This window comes from Mixophyes fleayi, chromosome 1 (assembly GCF_038048845.1).
Source record: "Mixophyes fleayi isolate aMixFle1 chromosome 1, aMixFle1.hap1, whole genome shotgun sequence".
In the NCBI taxonomy this organism is placed as follows: Eukaryota; Metazoa; Chordata; class Amphibia; order Anura; family Limnodynastidae; genus Mixophyes; species Mixophyes fleayi.
The window spans coordinates 318,030,170-318,046,033 of NC_134402.1; the positions used below are offsets into that span (position 1 = coordinate 318,030,170).

Genomic DNA, 15,864 nt, shown 5'->3' on the forward strand with positions numbered 1-15,864 from the left:
TTCTCTGGTCAGGTGCAAAGTTTGGCACATGTAACAGTTCTGGATAATCAGACCAGTCTATACCCTCACCAACAGGTGGGGAGGGCTCATCCATGATGTCACTCACCATGATGTCCTCCCCAGGAACCAGCCACCTCTGCTGTGCGCTCCTCAGCTCCTCCCCCGTTATGCTGTGCAGTTACACTGGAGAGTTTCCTGTTTTTTTGTTGTTTTTTTTTACTGAAGAGGGGGGGGTGCCCGCGATTTTCGCGGGGGTGCCGCATTTTTTTTTGGGGGGGGGGGGTGTGCACAATTTTCCCAGGGGTTCTGCGATTTTCGAGGGTGGGTCCCGTGATTTTTTGGGGGGGGTCGCGTGGGTCCCCCTATTCTCGCGCGCGGGGGGGGTCAAGAGTGTGGAAGAGCCATGGGGTGCTTGGAAAGGGGGTGAGATAGCCAGGGCGTGCTGGGAGAGGGGGTGAGAGCCAGGGGGTGCTGGGAGAGGAGGTGAGAGAGCCGAAGGGGGTGCTGGGAAAGGGGATGAGAGAGCCAACGGGGGTGCTGGGAAAGGAGGTGAGAGAGCCAAAGGGGAAGAAGTGCTGTGAGAGGGGTGAGAGAGCCAGGGGGTGCTAGGAGAAGGGGTGAGAGAGCCAGGGGGTGCTGGGAGAGGGGGTGAGAGAGCCGAAGGGGGTACTGGGAAAGAGGGTGAGAGAGACAAAGGGGAAGGGGGTGCTGGGAGAGGGGGTGAGAGAGCCAGGGGGTGCTGGGAGAGGGGGTGAGAGAGCCAGGGGGTGCTGGGAGAGGGATGAGAGAGCCAAAGGGGAAGAGGGTTCTGGGAGAGGGGGTGAGAGAGCCAAAGGGGAAGGGGGTGCTGGGAGAGGGGGTGAGAGAGCCAAAGGGGAAGGGGGTGCTAGGAGAGGGGGTGAGAGAGCCAAAGGGGAAAGGGGTTCTGGGAGAGGGGGTGAGAGAGCCGAAGGGGGTGCTGGGAAAGGGGGTGAGAGAGCCAAAGGGGAAGGGGGTGCTGGGAGAGGGGGTGAGAGCCAGGGGGTGCTGGGAGAGGGGGTGAGAAAGCCGAAGGGGGTGTGGGATGGTAACTTGTGCAGGAGGAATGTGAATGGGTGGTGGTATTTCTTCATTATCTGGATAAAAGAAAAAAAACATTTTACATTTGCAGTCATCATCATCATCATTTATTTATATAGCGCCAACATATTCCGTAGCGCTTTACAATTGGGGACAAACATAATAAACTAATAAACAAACTGGGTAAAACAGACAAAGAGGTGAGAAGGCCCTGCTCGCAAGCTTACAATCTATGGGAGAATGGGAGATTGACACATGAGGTTAAGTATACATTTTGCATCTTGGCCCAGCCAGACTGCAAAGGTAAAAGTGACTCATAAGCTAAATGATCCTGTCACACAACAATGTTGGTCAGGGGGTAGTTGTCTTGTGTGAAATTGTGTAACAGGCAGTAACAGGCTAAAGGTAGTGAGGTTAAGAGGGTGGTTGAGGAATATTATAAGCTTGTCTGAATAGGTAGGTTTTCAGAGAACGCTTGAAAGTTTGTAGACCAGAGGAGAGTCTTATTGTGTGAGGGAGAGAGTTCCATAGAGTGGGTGCAGCCCGAAAAAAGTCCTGTATCCGGGAACGGGAGGATGTAATGAGGGTCGATGAGAGACGCAGATCTTTTGCAGAATGGAGTTGCCGAGTTGGGAGATATTTTGACACAAGAGAGGAGATGTATGTTGGTACAGTTTTGTTGATGGCCTTGTAGGTTAGTAAAAGTATTTTATATTGGATTCGGTAGAAGACAGGCAGCCAGTGTAGAGACATACAGAGTGATTCAACAGAGGAATAGCGATTTGCAAGGAAAATCAGTCTTGCCGCAGCATAAAAAATAGATTGTAGGGGATTGAGTCTGTTTTTGGGAAGACCAGTAAGGAGGGAATTGCAATAGTCAATGTGGGAGATAAGTGCATGAATTAAGCAGTGTCTTGCGTGAGATATGTGCGGATTCTGGAAATGTTTTTTAGATGTATGTAACATGATTTAGATATAGAGTCAATGTGGGGAACAAAGGATAGGTGTGAATCAAGGATTACACCTAGGCAGCGAGCTTGTGGGGTGGGATTTATGGTCATGTTATCAACAGAGATAGAAATGTCAGGTATGCTCTTGTTGGCGGGTGGGAATATTATGAACTCTGTTTTAGAAAGATTAAGTTTGAGTTGGTGAGAGGACATCCAAGATGATATGGCAGAAAGACAGTCAGTTACACGGGACAACACAGATGTCGAGAGATCAGGAGAGGATAGATAGATTTGGGTATCATCCGCATAGAGATGATATTGAAAGCCAAAGGAACTTATTAGATTTCCAAGAGAAGCGGTATAGATAGAGAACAGCAGAGGACCTAGCACTTGTCACGGGCACTAGGAGTTCTGCCCAGGATTTCACCAGATGACTATGCTTACCAGAGGGGCGGAGTTTGCACAGCGGTCCTCTGGCAGTAGGGTGAATAGTGGAACGTATATAACAGCAGATGGAGAGAGGATGCCAATGGAGTTGAGGATAGTCAGTGACTTGCAGCTATACTGGTAGATGAGTCAGCGACTTGCAGCAATATAGGTAGATGAGTCAGCGACTTGCAGCTATATAGGTAGATGGGTCAGCGACTTGCAGCTATAGTGGAAAGACAGGTTTTAACCACGGAGACCAGAGAGGACGTGAGCAAGTGAAGGAAGGTAACAGGAGAGTCAGTGGTCTGTGTATAGCAAGTTGTACCACTGCTGTGATGGGAAGACTTGTCCAGGTGCAGGTAGGTAGCGGGAGAGTCAGTGGTCTGCGTACAGCAAGTGGTACCACTGCTGTGATGTAAAGACTTGTCCAGGTGCAGGTAGGTAGCGGGAGAGTCAGTGTTCTGCGTACAGCAAGTTGTACCACTGCTGAGGAGGTGAGGACTAGTGGATGAGTGGAGGAATGATAAGAGTCTATAACTGTATGAATACAGTGGGAGCACAGAGGAACTTGTTCCAAACGGATAAGCAGCATGGCCACTAATAGTCTATTACGGTATGTATACCGCTGCTGAGTAGAGAGGCTTGTCCAAAGCGAATATGCAGGGTAATAACTGATAGTCAATAACAATTATGCATATCGCTGCTGAGTAGAGAAGCTTGTAGAAACAGATATGCAGCGTAACAACGAATAGTCTAAAGCGGGTATGGATACCGCTGCTAAGTAGAGGAGCTTGTCCTAAGCGGATATGCAAGGTAACAGTTGATAGTCAATAACAAGTAAGCATACCGCTGATGAGTAGAGAAGCTTGTCCACGAGGATATGCAGGCACAGCAGGAGCGCTGAACGGCTGAAGCGGGTATGGGAACCGCAGGTGAGCAGAGCAGGTAATCCAACAGACAGCTGAGGACACAAGCAGGATACAGGAGTCAGTAGCGGGTATGAGAACCGCTGATGAGCGGAGCAGGTAATCCAGCAGACAGCTGAGGACACCAGCAGGATACAGGAGTCGGTAGTGGGTATGGGATCCACCGATGAGTAGAGCAGGTAATCAGCAGGAAGCTGAAGACATGAGCGGGACACAGGAGTCAGTAGCGGGTATGGGAACCACCAATGAGTAGAGCAGGTAATCAGCAGGAAACTGAAGACACTAGCAGAACACAGGAGACACCTTCAGAGACTCACAGGGAATGAGACTCAAGATCAGGCAACGATGTAATGAGCACAGGTGCCTTAAATAGGGAGAGGTGCCTGATCCACCAATTAGATTAAAAGCAAAGGTCATAAGTTCTTGGATGCTGCGCATGCGCAGTCCATCAAGATGGCGGACAGCCGCGGTTCAGGACAGGCGCCGGCAGGAAGGCTAGAGAACCACGCACCAGCGCAGAGACACTCACGGACCGGTGAGTGACAGCACTGAGCCTTGTGGTACTCCAACTGATAGGGGAAGTGGAGCAGAGGTGGCTCCAGAGAAATTAACAGTGAAAGAGCGATTAGAGAGGTAGGATGAGAACCAGGATAGAACAGTATCTTGAAGCCCTAGGGATTGCAGCGTTTGTATGAGAAGAGAGTGGTCAATTGTGTCAAATGCAGCCGAGAGATCCAGGAGAATTAGGAGAGAGTAATGGCGTTCAGTTTTAGCAGTGATCAGATCATTGACAACCTTGGTCAGCGCAGCTTCTGTGGAGTATTGAGAACGAAAGCCAGACTGAAGAGGATCCAACAGGTTGTTTGCGGAAAGAAAGCGTGTGAGGCGAGTGTAGGCAAGTCTCTCTAGAAGCTTGGAGGGCGAAGGGAGCTGAGAGATGGGGGTAATTTGAGAGAGAGTTTGGGTCGGAGTTTTGTTTTTTTTAGAATAGGAGTAATCACTGCGTGCTTGTATAGTGATGAAAAGATGCCAGTAGAGAGTGAGAGATTACAGATTTGAGTTACAGTCTTATGACAATTTTTAAAACATATCTTAGCTCTATGGTTGTACTTTGTTCCGGTAGTAGTCAGTTTTCCGGCCGTGGAAAACCCGACAGTGCTTACCCCGGCTGGAGGAAACCAAAGAGCTGCTCGTCGACTGACTGAAATGAATAACAGCATACAAGGATGACTTTTCTCAATTGCAGCCCCTAAAGAAGCCGGCAGCGGTGGCTGACGTCACATTGAAGAGACTCAATGTGATCCGACTTGTTTAGGTAATAATTTAAGGAGGCAACGCCTGTACAAGGTACATGGTATAGTAATGAACCTCACTAAATACAATACTTTGGAAATACAATACTACAGGATCACTTTGTGATCCATACACATGAGTGCCAAACAGAGTGAATATCTCTTATGCTCTTTGCTGCTGCCAATACTAGAAATCAGTACTGGAAATATTTGCTATCCATAGCAGAAAGATTGCAGCCGGCACATTGATTTCGATTGAAACTGTCCAGGTCTAGAGGATCACTTAGTGATCCATCAACATGGATAACGATAACAGTGAAACCCTCTTGTGATCTAAAGTACTATTGAAAATGTGATACGCTATAGTGGAGGTTAGCTAAACAGTGCAAAGAGAATGCAGCCGGCACACACGGCATCACCGCCGCTCTGGGTACAGACGTCACTGTGACGTCTTCCCTGACGTACATTTCACCTGGTCTTCTTCACACATGTTTTTGTACAAATGTGACTTTACACTTTATATGTTGTATTTATATTTTTAATATTTCACCACTTAGATGTCCTAGCAGAAATTAAATATTTTACTCATAACATCAATAATTACGTTTTAATGATCATTTGGATGGCCAGAGTGGTTTGAGTCCCCTCTTTTTGAAGCCTTGTTAATTTTTTCCTTTTGTTCCATTTGATGGACAGAACACCCCCTCGACAGATAATGAAAGAAAATATTCATGCTTATTATTCATGAGGACAGTAAAATATTCCTAGTGCGGAATCATCTCCATACTCTAAATCCAGTGTAAGAATTCCCAATTAAATTAATTTTGAAAAATGTAAACAAAATGTGACACATGCCAGAGTTAAATACTTTTTTTTAGCCACTGTATTTCCCTGAAATACGTAGCTGCTGACTTAAATAAACAGAAATCATATATTCTCCTTACAATTGAGACATGGTTGCATCTATCAATATATTCTGTTGACAGCCTTTTTATTCAAATAAAATGTGTATTTAGTTTATCTATAAGAAAATTATTACATAGAACTTTATCTAAAAATATAACTGATGCCTGTGATACATTTTTTTGTATGATTGCTATTTCTGAACTAAGAAAACCCCTCATAAACATCTATTATATGTTTTGCCATTGATTGTCAGGCTTCAGTGAGTTTTTTTTTAAAGCTTATGTTGCCTTGTCATAAAATACTGTGCTTCAGCAATGTGGCTAGTATGATTTCTCATAGGTTTTAAGGATTGCCCCTGGGCCTGATAATAATCCTATCATCATCATCATCATCAACATTTATTTATATAGCTCCAACAAATTCCGTAGCGCTTTACAATTGAGAACAAACATTAATAAAACAATACTGGGTAATACATACATACAGAGAGGTAAGAGAACCCTGCTCGCAAGCTTACAATCTATGGGACAATGTGAGTTTTGCTACAGAAGGGCACGTGCTACATCATATTGCACATTGGTCCAGCTAGAATGCAAAGGTAAAAAGTATTGAGTGGGCTGTTTGATAACACAGCAATGTCGGTCAGAGGGTTGTTGTCTTGTGTTAGCTGTGTAGAGGGTGGTAATAGGGTAGTCTAGGGAGATTAAGATGCTAGTTGAGGAATATTATAATCTTGTCTGAAGAGGTGGGTTTTCAGAGCACGCTTGTAGGTTTAAAGACTAAAGGAAAGTCTTACTGTGCGAGGGAGGGAATTCCACAAAGTGGGTGCAGCATGAAAACATTCCTGTAACCGGGAATGGGAGGATGTGATGACAGTGGAAGAAAGACGCAGATCTTCTGCAGAACGGAGGTGTCAAGTTGGGGGATATTTTAAGACAAGTGAGGAGATGTATGTTGGTGCAACTTTGTTGATGGCCTTGTATGTTCGTAGAAGAATTTTATATTGGATTTATTGAAAAACAGGCAACCAATGTAGAGACTGATAGAGTGGCTCAGCAGAGGAACAGTTTGCAAGGAAAATCAATCTAGCCGCTGCATGCAAAATAGATTGTAGGGGTGAGAGTCTGATTTTGGGAAAACCATTAAGGAGGCAATTGCAATAGTCAATGCGGGAGATGACTATATTGATCATTTTACACATAAGGAACCACAAAACCAAGCAAAATAAAGCAAAGAGATCCAGTCCAGCCATATTTTAAAAAATGTTTTTTTCTTATTTACAATATTGTAAAAATGTCACTCGAATGCCACTGTTAACTCAACGATACCTCACAGCAGAATTAATTGGCCATCATTGCCCCAGTTCTATTCATAGACTATACATACTATGAAATGTAAATGTAAGAATAAAGGGGCTCATTTTGCGTTTTTGGCATATAATATGCTTTTTTACTAAAGCGCAAGCACACAAAGCTAGTGGTTTGCGCAATGTTCAGGTGTAAAAAAGCATATTATACACCAAAAACGCAATTTGCATTCAACTAGACACAGTGTGGAATTTCATGAAATGGTGAAGCAAAGTGGAACTCAAAAACTGTGTTGCTGTTACACCCCTGTGTCTTTTCTGCTGCAAGAAATTGGAAGAGCCCTAACTTAATTTAGACCTGTTAATAAGGTTAGTAGATGATCACACACAGGCCGGTAGCAGTCATCTTCTGACTGGATTTACCAACATGTCAAAAATGTTCTGATCGATTTTGATCACGATTGTTTGGGGGGCCACTAACAGGGCCTGATTAACCAATAGGTTGATTAGGCTGCAGCCCAGGGCACAAGGCATATGGGGGTGGGGGAAAAAAATTGTGGGTGCAAAATTATGACAGGGAAATTGATGAAATTGAAATTAACTTTAAAATATAAGACAATAATTGTTTTCTTTATTTTACTTCAAAGTAAAAAGAGACATGTAGTAAGGTTTTAATCTTGACATATTTAAATGGTGAAGGCTGAAGACAATGAGTCATTCTAGGGTGGGCCCTTGAGCATAAGTGAGTAGGATAGACAAGAATCGTGAAAGGCGCAGGCATAACTGCCCCCCTCCACCTTCACCATATAAAGAGATGATGATGATGATGAGTTTTTCAGACCTCCGTCCTGCTATACAGTTCTGATTTTAAGAAAATTAAATGAGTGACCATGATTTACATGACTTTTTTAAACAGTCAAGTGGAGTCAGGGGCGGATCTAGACTTTATTATTATTGGGGGGGCGATTTAGCATAGACAAGCCCCCCTCCATTCTGACTGACTGGCTCCGGTTGGCACCACCCCTGCCCATGATTGTCCATGCCTCCTCCCCGGTTTGATCGGCATCTGAGGTAAGCTGTTCTGCTAGGGGGGGGAAATTTCCACGATCGTCCCCACTGAATCCGGCACTAAGTGGATTTGCGTTTCAAATGCATGGGAATCATAAACATAGGTGGGTGTGCGGGGATTTTGAAGGAAGCCAAATTTTAAATTAAGATAAGTTATTTTTTACCTACCGCATATTAATCCTGGTGTGGAAGGTGAGGGGGTGTTACGAGTGTATTAGCCTGAACCCTTAATCAGGCCCTGGCCACTGGTGCTGCAATGTTGAGCCAGTTGCCTGATATCACTGCTGATATAGCAACATATGTGCCCAGTATATCATAGTACAGCGATTACAGATATCTGGAATATCTGTAAAACAGTTTAAAATATTATAGTCAATTCCTAGCCCTGGAGAACAGCTTGCAGTGGCACTTTCTTGCAGGGTAGTGTAAGACTTTCCCAGGGTAGAAAAACTGTGTTTGCGATATGAATGTCACATTAGTACAATACACATTTGCAAGAAATATGAAAATGATGGCACCCCAGATGGCAGGATATACTGCCCTTGCCTATGTAACGTGATCTTACTACTTTTATTTCCATGTTTAGTTATTGGTTATAGGGATCACTACTCTACTACTTTATATTTATAAAAATCTACAAACTAGTTACAATTATTATTATTATCATTTATTTGTTAGGCGCCACAAGGTTTCCGCAGCGCCGTACACAGTACAAACAGTAGACTATACAGGGTATAACAGTACAGAACAATAAACAAAAGTACCAATACTTCAGAAACTCCAGGCAGGCAAATGCAATAGACACGGAGCAGAAGAACGGGTAAGGAGACAGGAGGGAAGAGGGCCCTGCTCAAGCGAGCTTACATCCTATGGGAGGGTACAATAAGATCATATAATAACCCAGTGGACTTGGTGTATTTAAAACAACATAATAATTATTATTGTAATAAATAAAGATACCCCAGAGACTACTTAACCAACTTTCAAAGGTATTAAAAACCCCAAGGCTTGTTACAGAATGTTTAAAGAAAGGACCTAAACAGCGAAACTGCGGAGGACAATCAGTCCATGAAATATGTGTTTAGTATTGAATCCTTAATCCAGCATGAGGATACTGCAGTTTATTATACTAGAACTTGAGTGATAAGACAGAGGATTTTATTAATGTATGATTTAAGAAACTGTAATGAATCGGACCAGTTACTGTGTGATGAAAGACGCAGGTACAGGTATATACTTTATGTTATAAGAGACTAGTAAATAAATTATATATTTCGTTAGAGATATTATCAGGTAATACACAGATGTCAATATTTGAATATAATTTCTAGGGATTCTTTGCTGCAGCTGTGCAGGTTCTTTTATGCACATGACAAGTGGTTGTACTGAGGACAAACAGTGGATATTATATCCCAATATCATCATCATCATCATTATCACTTGTTTATATAGCGCCACTAATTCCGTAGTGCTGTACAGAGAACTCATTCACATCAGTCCCTGCCCCATTGGAGCTTACTCTAAATCCCCTAACACACACACACACAGACACACAGAGAGACCGAGAGAGACTAAGGTCAATTTGATAGCAGCTAATTAACCTACCAGTATATTTTTGGAGTGTGGTAGGAAACCGGAGCACCCGGAGGAAACCCACGCAAACACAGGGAGAACATACAAACTCCACACAGATAAGGCCATGTTCGGGAATCGAACTCATGACCCCAGTGCTGTGAGGCAGAAGTGCCAACCACTTAGCCACCGTGTTGCCCATATGACTTTACTACTGGACCTTAGGCAAGCACACAGGGGAGGAGAGTTGGAGCAAAATGTTCCCAGACCCCCTCCCAACCCTGACCCCTCTAGACCAGGAATATTCATAGACTGATTAAGACCTCATGAGTCATAGACAAAATACTGGTTTGGGTCCCTTCTCCTGCCTTTGTTTTGTCAAGTAAACACACAGAAATATGATTTACAGTAACCCAGGCCCCTTAGTGCGCACAGGGCCGTAGACAGGAGCCTAGATTGGTAATGAATAATCTGTCTCTGGAAATTATATATATTATTATACAGAGGATATGAATCTTTAGTAAAAGTCAAAGTTAGAATCACCTCCCACAAATTTCTGCACAGATTCAGCTACATGGAATTTGAATCTTTTGGTGTTTTGGTGTTGAATCTTTTGGAATTTTATATTCACTTTAGCAACAGTTATCATCCATGTAATATATAAAACGTCTTAATTTATTCATACCCCGATACAATACAAATGAAAAGAAAAAAAAATGGCAGTAATAGAACATTTCTTAAAATAGATTACATTAGAAAAAGACAATCTTTGTTGATGTACCAGACAAAACACAGTCACATTAAAATACCTATACTGCATATTTCATAAAAATAGGATACATGGCCACAGTTGAAAGTAAATGCAAATATGCATGTTCATTAAAAATAATTTGATACAGCTATAAACCATGTGTGTTTCATGTGTCTGGTTTCTGATCTTTCAACCATACCCCTAGATGTGTTTTGGTGACAACTGATTTATTAATAATTTTACCAATTTCTAAAGACTACTTTAGCTATATAATCATTTACAAATCACCAATGACTTGCACCTCGCATCATCCCTTATCATCACCCTCCCTTTTTCGCCTCCTTGGTCTATCAGTCTGTCCCTCACCTTAACATTTTTCCAAGATCCCTGAAAACTCCTCTATTCAAGGAAGCAACATTGTTTTTAATACTTAGGGGGAATTTTAATTGGCCACGTTACTGTAAAAAGTAATGCGGCCTGCACACTTGTACCTATATTACGGTAATAGTGTGTATAATTACCATTCATACGGTAATTGCAATGCCGTATTTTTGCACACGGCTCCCTGAGCTGCGAGCAGAGGTCTAGGTTAAAATTACCGTATTAACGGTAAAAGATTTAGCGCGACTGTATTGAATTCCTCCCTTATAATATGTACTTGAGCCTGTTGTCTGAACTCTCTAGTTTCCAATAACATTGTAAGCTCTTGTCAGTAGGTCCTCTCTGTTTGTCCAAAGCCAACTTATTATATTGCAACCAATGTTTTCTATATTTATCACCCCTCTGTACAGCACTACAGAATACTTATAAATAAAACAATGACAATAGGTAAGAATTTCCACCAAGGAGTTTCCGCAAGAACTTCAGGACAAACTTCAGATAACATCAGAAATCTTACCAATGTTTGTGTTTGTTTGCTCTCCTTTTTTTTTTTTCTGAAACAAATATTTATTAACAGTTAGAAAGTATAAAACAACAAGTATTGAATACATTTTAACATCAAATGGAGTGTATAAGTAAAAGAGACTTCTATACGACAGAGAGGACAGTATTCAGACTCTTTAAAGTTACGAAAAAGTGAAGACCGGTATTTTTCTTGAATTAATGAGGAAACAGAGTGAGAAAAGGAAGAAGGAAGTGATAGAGTGAGAAAAGGAAGAAGAAAAGGACCAGCATCCTATGAAAAGGGAAGGGAGAAAAAATGAAAGAGAGGAGAGAAGAGTAAAGAGGTAAGAAATAGAAGAAGGTAGGTAGGAGGGTGGCGTGGCACGAACCACCCTGTGGTAAAAGGGGAAGGGGGTAGAATGGGGGGGGGCGCGAGCTAGGTAAAGGGGGAGTGGTACTGGAAGTAGGGCATCCAGGGATTCTAGACCTTGTAAAAGGTTTTGGAGGAATTAAGCATAATGATAGTCATGTATACCATGCAATGCATTTGCCATATCCTGGTAATCACAGCGGTGAGAGATGGGGTAGCCACCTGCTTCAAATTAGTGGCAATTTGGCAAGTGGCGGAAAAAATAATGTGGCGGGCCAGTTTATTTTGATATTTAGTGACCGAGGGGAATCCAAGGGGTAGGAGGAAAAATTTAGGTTCAAGAGGGATGAAATTTAAATCACACATTCTATCAGGGATTTAACCTGATGCCAAAAAGGGATGAATTTTGGACAATGCCACCATATCTGTAGATATGCCTATGCCAGAGCATGAACGCCAACATCTGTCAGAGGAGTCAGGCTTGCTTTACCTTTTTAAAGGTCAAATATTAACAAATGTGCAAAGAGGGAGGATAATTTCCAAAGGTGCAGTTACCACATATTTCAGTACATATAATATATAGTTTACTCTTTATAGCTGTGTATTACAGTGTGTACAACAAAGTATGTAAATAAAAGTTCTGTATTTGTATATCAACAGTTCTGAAATATGCACTTCATCAATTACAAAAGAACACAGGTTCTTGATTGTTGAGTATAATAATTAATGATAGTTTGGGCAGGGGGAAGTATGATAGTATTAGTCAAAATTCACAATGAAAATCTGTCTCATATAACTATCAGGCATTTCTAACTCTTCATACAGCTTTCCCAAAGAAAGCAAACATAATTTTCGTTTGCTCTGCTCAAGATTAATTGGTACTAATACAGATGTTATTGCTTTATATTCAACTATTCTTTGTGAAAAAAATACGTTAAAATAACGGACACAGATACCTTCATAATATTGCTATTGATCATGTAATATGTCCCTGAAACACATTCTTTTTAGAGGTTGTGATTTATGTACAGAGAAGTGATCATTTGTTGGGGACAGGTTTTTTTATTTGCTTGGTGGATATTTTTGCATCTACAGATCTGTCCACAGTTCTCCTCTGTCAAGTTCAGTTGGAGGTAAAGTAATTAACTAACTTTTATCTCACCTGGGATCTCTGTGGAGCTTGATGATATTCTTATATTCAGTTGTGTCCACATTAATCTGTGTCACAAATTTTTCACTGGTCTTCAAGTAATCTCCTATCAGTTCAGATATTGGAAGAATCATATTCTGGAAAGTCTTCTAGTGCTGCAGTTCCAGCATTTACATAAGAAGTATCCAGGTGAGCTGTGACAGGAGAGATTAAGGGAATGTAGTTACACCTAGTGGATGCATAATCCTGGTTTTCGTATGTGTACTCATGTGGTAATTACAATTGGCACCAGTCACCTGTACAAACTGCCCTCGGAATGCCAGCTGAAAATATTATGTTTAACTTGTGTTAGAAATGCATCTTAAGTGCCGTAATTTCATAACACTGTGTACATAGATTGTGAGTGGGGACAGGACATGATATAGATTCTGTCATTGGCAGTAAAAGGGTTTTTACAGGGATTTGTTACCTGGAATCCAGTTATACAGAAAGGTCAGAAAAACAAAGAGTAAACAAGTAAATAATTGTTGCTGGTAATAATATCACAGTCTGGTACTATGAGGAGCACTGCTAAGTAGTTTAACGAGGAGAGGAATGTAATTTGGTATATTTAAGGAAATTGTGATTTAAATAATGTAAAACTGTTATCTGGAAAACGATAAGTTATCGAATAATTGATCCCATTTCTATATAAGGAACAATACAAGTTAATCGATGCTAATTCTGCAAATGTATGTTTACAGGGTATTTGGTTTTGGAAATGTGTTTATATTCAATGACTACTGTTAGTGATCTCTGCTGCTTAAATGTAAGAGCAACTATCAAAAGTATACTGGGATGGCTCACCCAGTTATTCACATTACCTAACTTGAACACAAGGATAAGCACAAAGTTGGCTTGACCAGAAAGCAGTATTTACATACAACAAATGTCAGAACATCTGTAGGACTAATGGGTGGGAGGGAAATATGTTGTAATATCACAAGAAAGGTAAGAGTGGCAGTCAAAAAAACAAGGCTGTACAACAGGCCTGCTACTATGCTAATATGAAGACTTTTGTTTATAGCGAGATTGTCACTACTTTACATTACATATTGGCATTACTTCTGGGATGTTTCCTCATTAAAGTTGATGATTTTTGAAACCTTTCACATATTTTTTTAAATTGTTTATAGAGAATTTATAAGCAATGCACGTGCGATCACTTTAAAAGTTTTAGAAGTTGAATTGGACTTTTCATGTATATCTATACTTTAGGTAAAAAATACTTTGGTTGCATAGATTGCTTTACATGGAAATGTACCAAAAAGCATGAAAATATGTTAACTTAATTGCGCGAGGTGAAAAAACAAATGTGTATAAATATTCTCTCCCACATATGCAGCTAATTGAATTGCCCCCATAGAATTTGATGTCAGAAAAGAACCCACAGGTCAATCTATTATGCTCTTTTTGTGTGCTGTTTTTTGGGGAGTATTTTGGTTTTGCTTTTCCTTTGTTGTTTGTTTGTTTTTTTGTTCTTAATACTTTCTAAGACTTAACAATAGCAGTATGCATTCTTGAATTATTTTACTGTATAAGCTCCACCACAACTTCTGGGAGCCCATTCCACAGATTTCTGTAATAAAAATATCTTACTTATGTTACCTTTCAGTCTTCTTACCCCAAATTTCAAATTGTGTCAACTTGTTCTAGTACTTCACTCATTTTTTAAAAAAAATACTACTATTCTGAACTCTATCAATTCATTTGTTTCCTTCATGATACTTCTGCTGCTGATGCGTTTTGTTATATTGTTCCTATTATGCCTTGCTATCTCAAAGACCATGTAATATCATTTGTTGTACTGTTCTATAGGTATTTGGTAGATGTAATGGCCAGCCAGAACACCAGCAACATCTCCGAGTTTACCCTGCTAGGATTTCCTATTGGGTGTAAGGCTAAAACTGTTCTATTTGTTGTGTTTCTTGTTGTCTACCTCCTCTCCATCACATCAAACATCCTCATCATTTGCATTGTGAAAACCGATTGGCACCTTCATAAACCTATGTATTTCTTCCTTGCCAACTTCTCCTTTCTTGAGATCTGGTACATTTCTGTTACTGTCCCTAAAATGATGTCTGATTTTCTTGATCAAAGGAGGACTATCTCAATTGTAGGTTGTTTAATACAGTTTTATTTCTTTTTTTTCTTTGGATCCACTGAGAACCTTCTCCTTGTGATCATGTCTTTGGATCGTTATGTTGCCATCTGCTACCCTTTGCAATACTTCATCATAATGACTGAGAAATTTTGCACACTGTTGGCCGCTGGCGCTTGGGTAATCAGTGTTATTGCTATGATGATTGTTATCATACCTGTCAGTAGACTGACCTTTTGTGGCTCCACTGAAATTGATCATGTTTTCTGTGACTTCTCACCCCTGGTCAAACTTTCTTGCAATGGTGCTACATTGTGTGAAATCATTTTCTTCTTCCTTGCTGGGGTAGTGATGATTGGATGCTTCACCCTCATCATGGCATCCTATGGCCACATCATGCTAACTATTATCACTACTTCTTCAAATTCTGGGCTCCGTAGTGCTTTCACTACTTGTACATCACACTTCATTGTGGTCTTTATTTACTATGGAGCAGTAATGTTTATGTATTTGAGACCCTCAGCAACAACCTCCTTCAACGTGGATAAGATAGTTTCTGTTTTCTATGCAGTTTTAACACCCTTGCTAAACCCAATTATCTACAGCTTGAGGAACAGGGAAGTAAAAGAAGCCATTCAGAGAACTTTTAGGAAATCTATTAAAAGCTTCCAAAAGGATAGGAGTGAGCAAAGCATGCCTACTATTTCCCTACACTGTAAAGTAATTGCTAATGCTTGACTATGTGAAAAACTATGATTCTTGAAGCGTTGCATAATACAGTGATGGGCAACTTGGCATAGCTTGAGGGCCACATGTGTGTCCATTCAGTGTTCAAAAGGGCCGCACAGAGGATGGAAGAAAAACACACTGCGCTACGGCCTACGAACTCTTGTCCGTATGTCAGCTTCCCCTGTTCTGCATCATTATCTGCTTTAATAAGCAGAGAATAAGATTGGGACCAGGTGGCTGGGAGCTGCAGGAGAAGAAATGAAGAAATTATATCAAATCACAGCAAGATATAATAAGGTGTATAGGCAAAGCAACCAGGATTTCAGGAGGT

At 41.2% G+C, this 15,864-nt stretch overlaps 1 protein-coding gene across 1 annotated transcript; it reads left to right on the forward strand.

Annotated features, from left to right (window-relative positions):
* The first annotated feature begins 14,537 nt into the window (after positions 1–14,537).
* LOC142153155 (olfactory receptor 6B9-like) lies at positions 14,538–15,542 on the forward strand. Its single transcript, XM_075210516.1, has one exon. The coding sequence runs from the start codon at positions 14,538–14,540 to the stop codon at positions 15,540–15,542; it is 1,005 nt and encodes a 334-aa protein (XP_075066617.1).
* The last annotated feature ends 322 nt before the right edge of the window (positions 15,543–15,864 follow it).

Coding starts and splice junctions, on each gene's coding strand:
- LOC142153155 (XM_075210516.1), top strand. CDS start 14,538: ATGGCCAGCCAGAACACCAGCAACATCTCCGAGTTTACCCTGCTAGGA.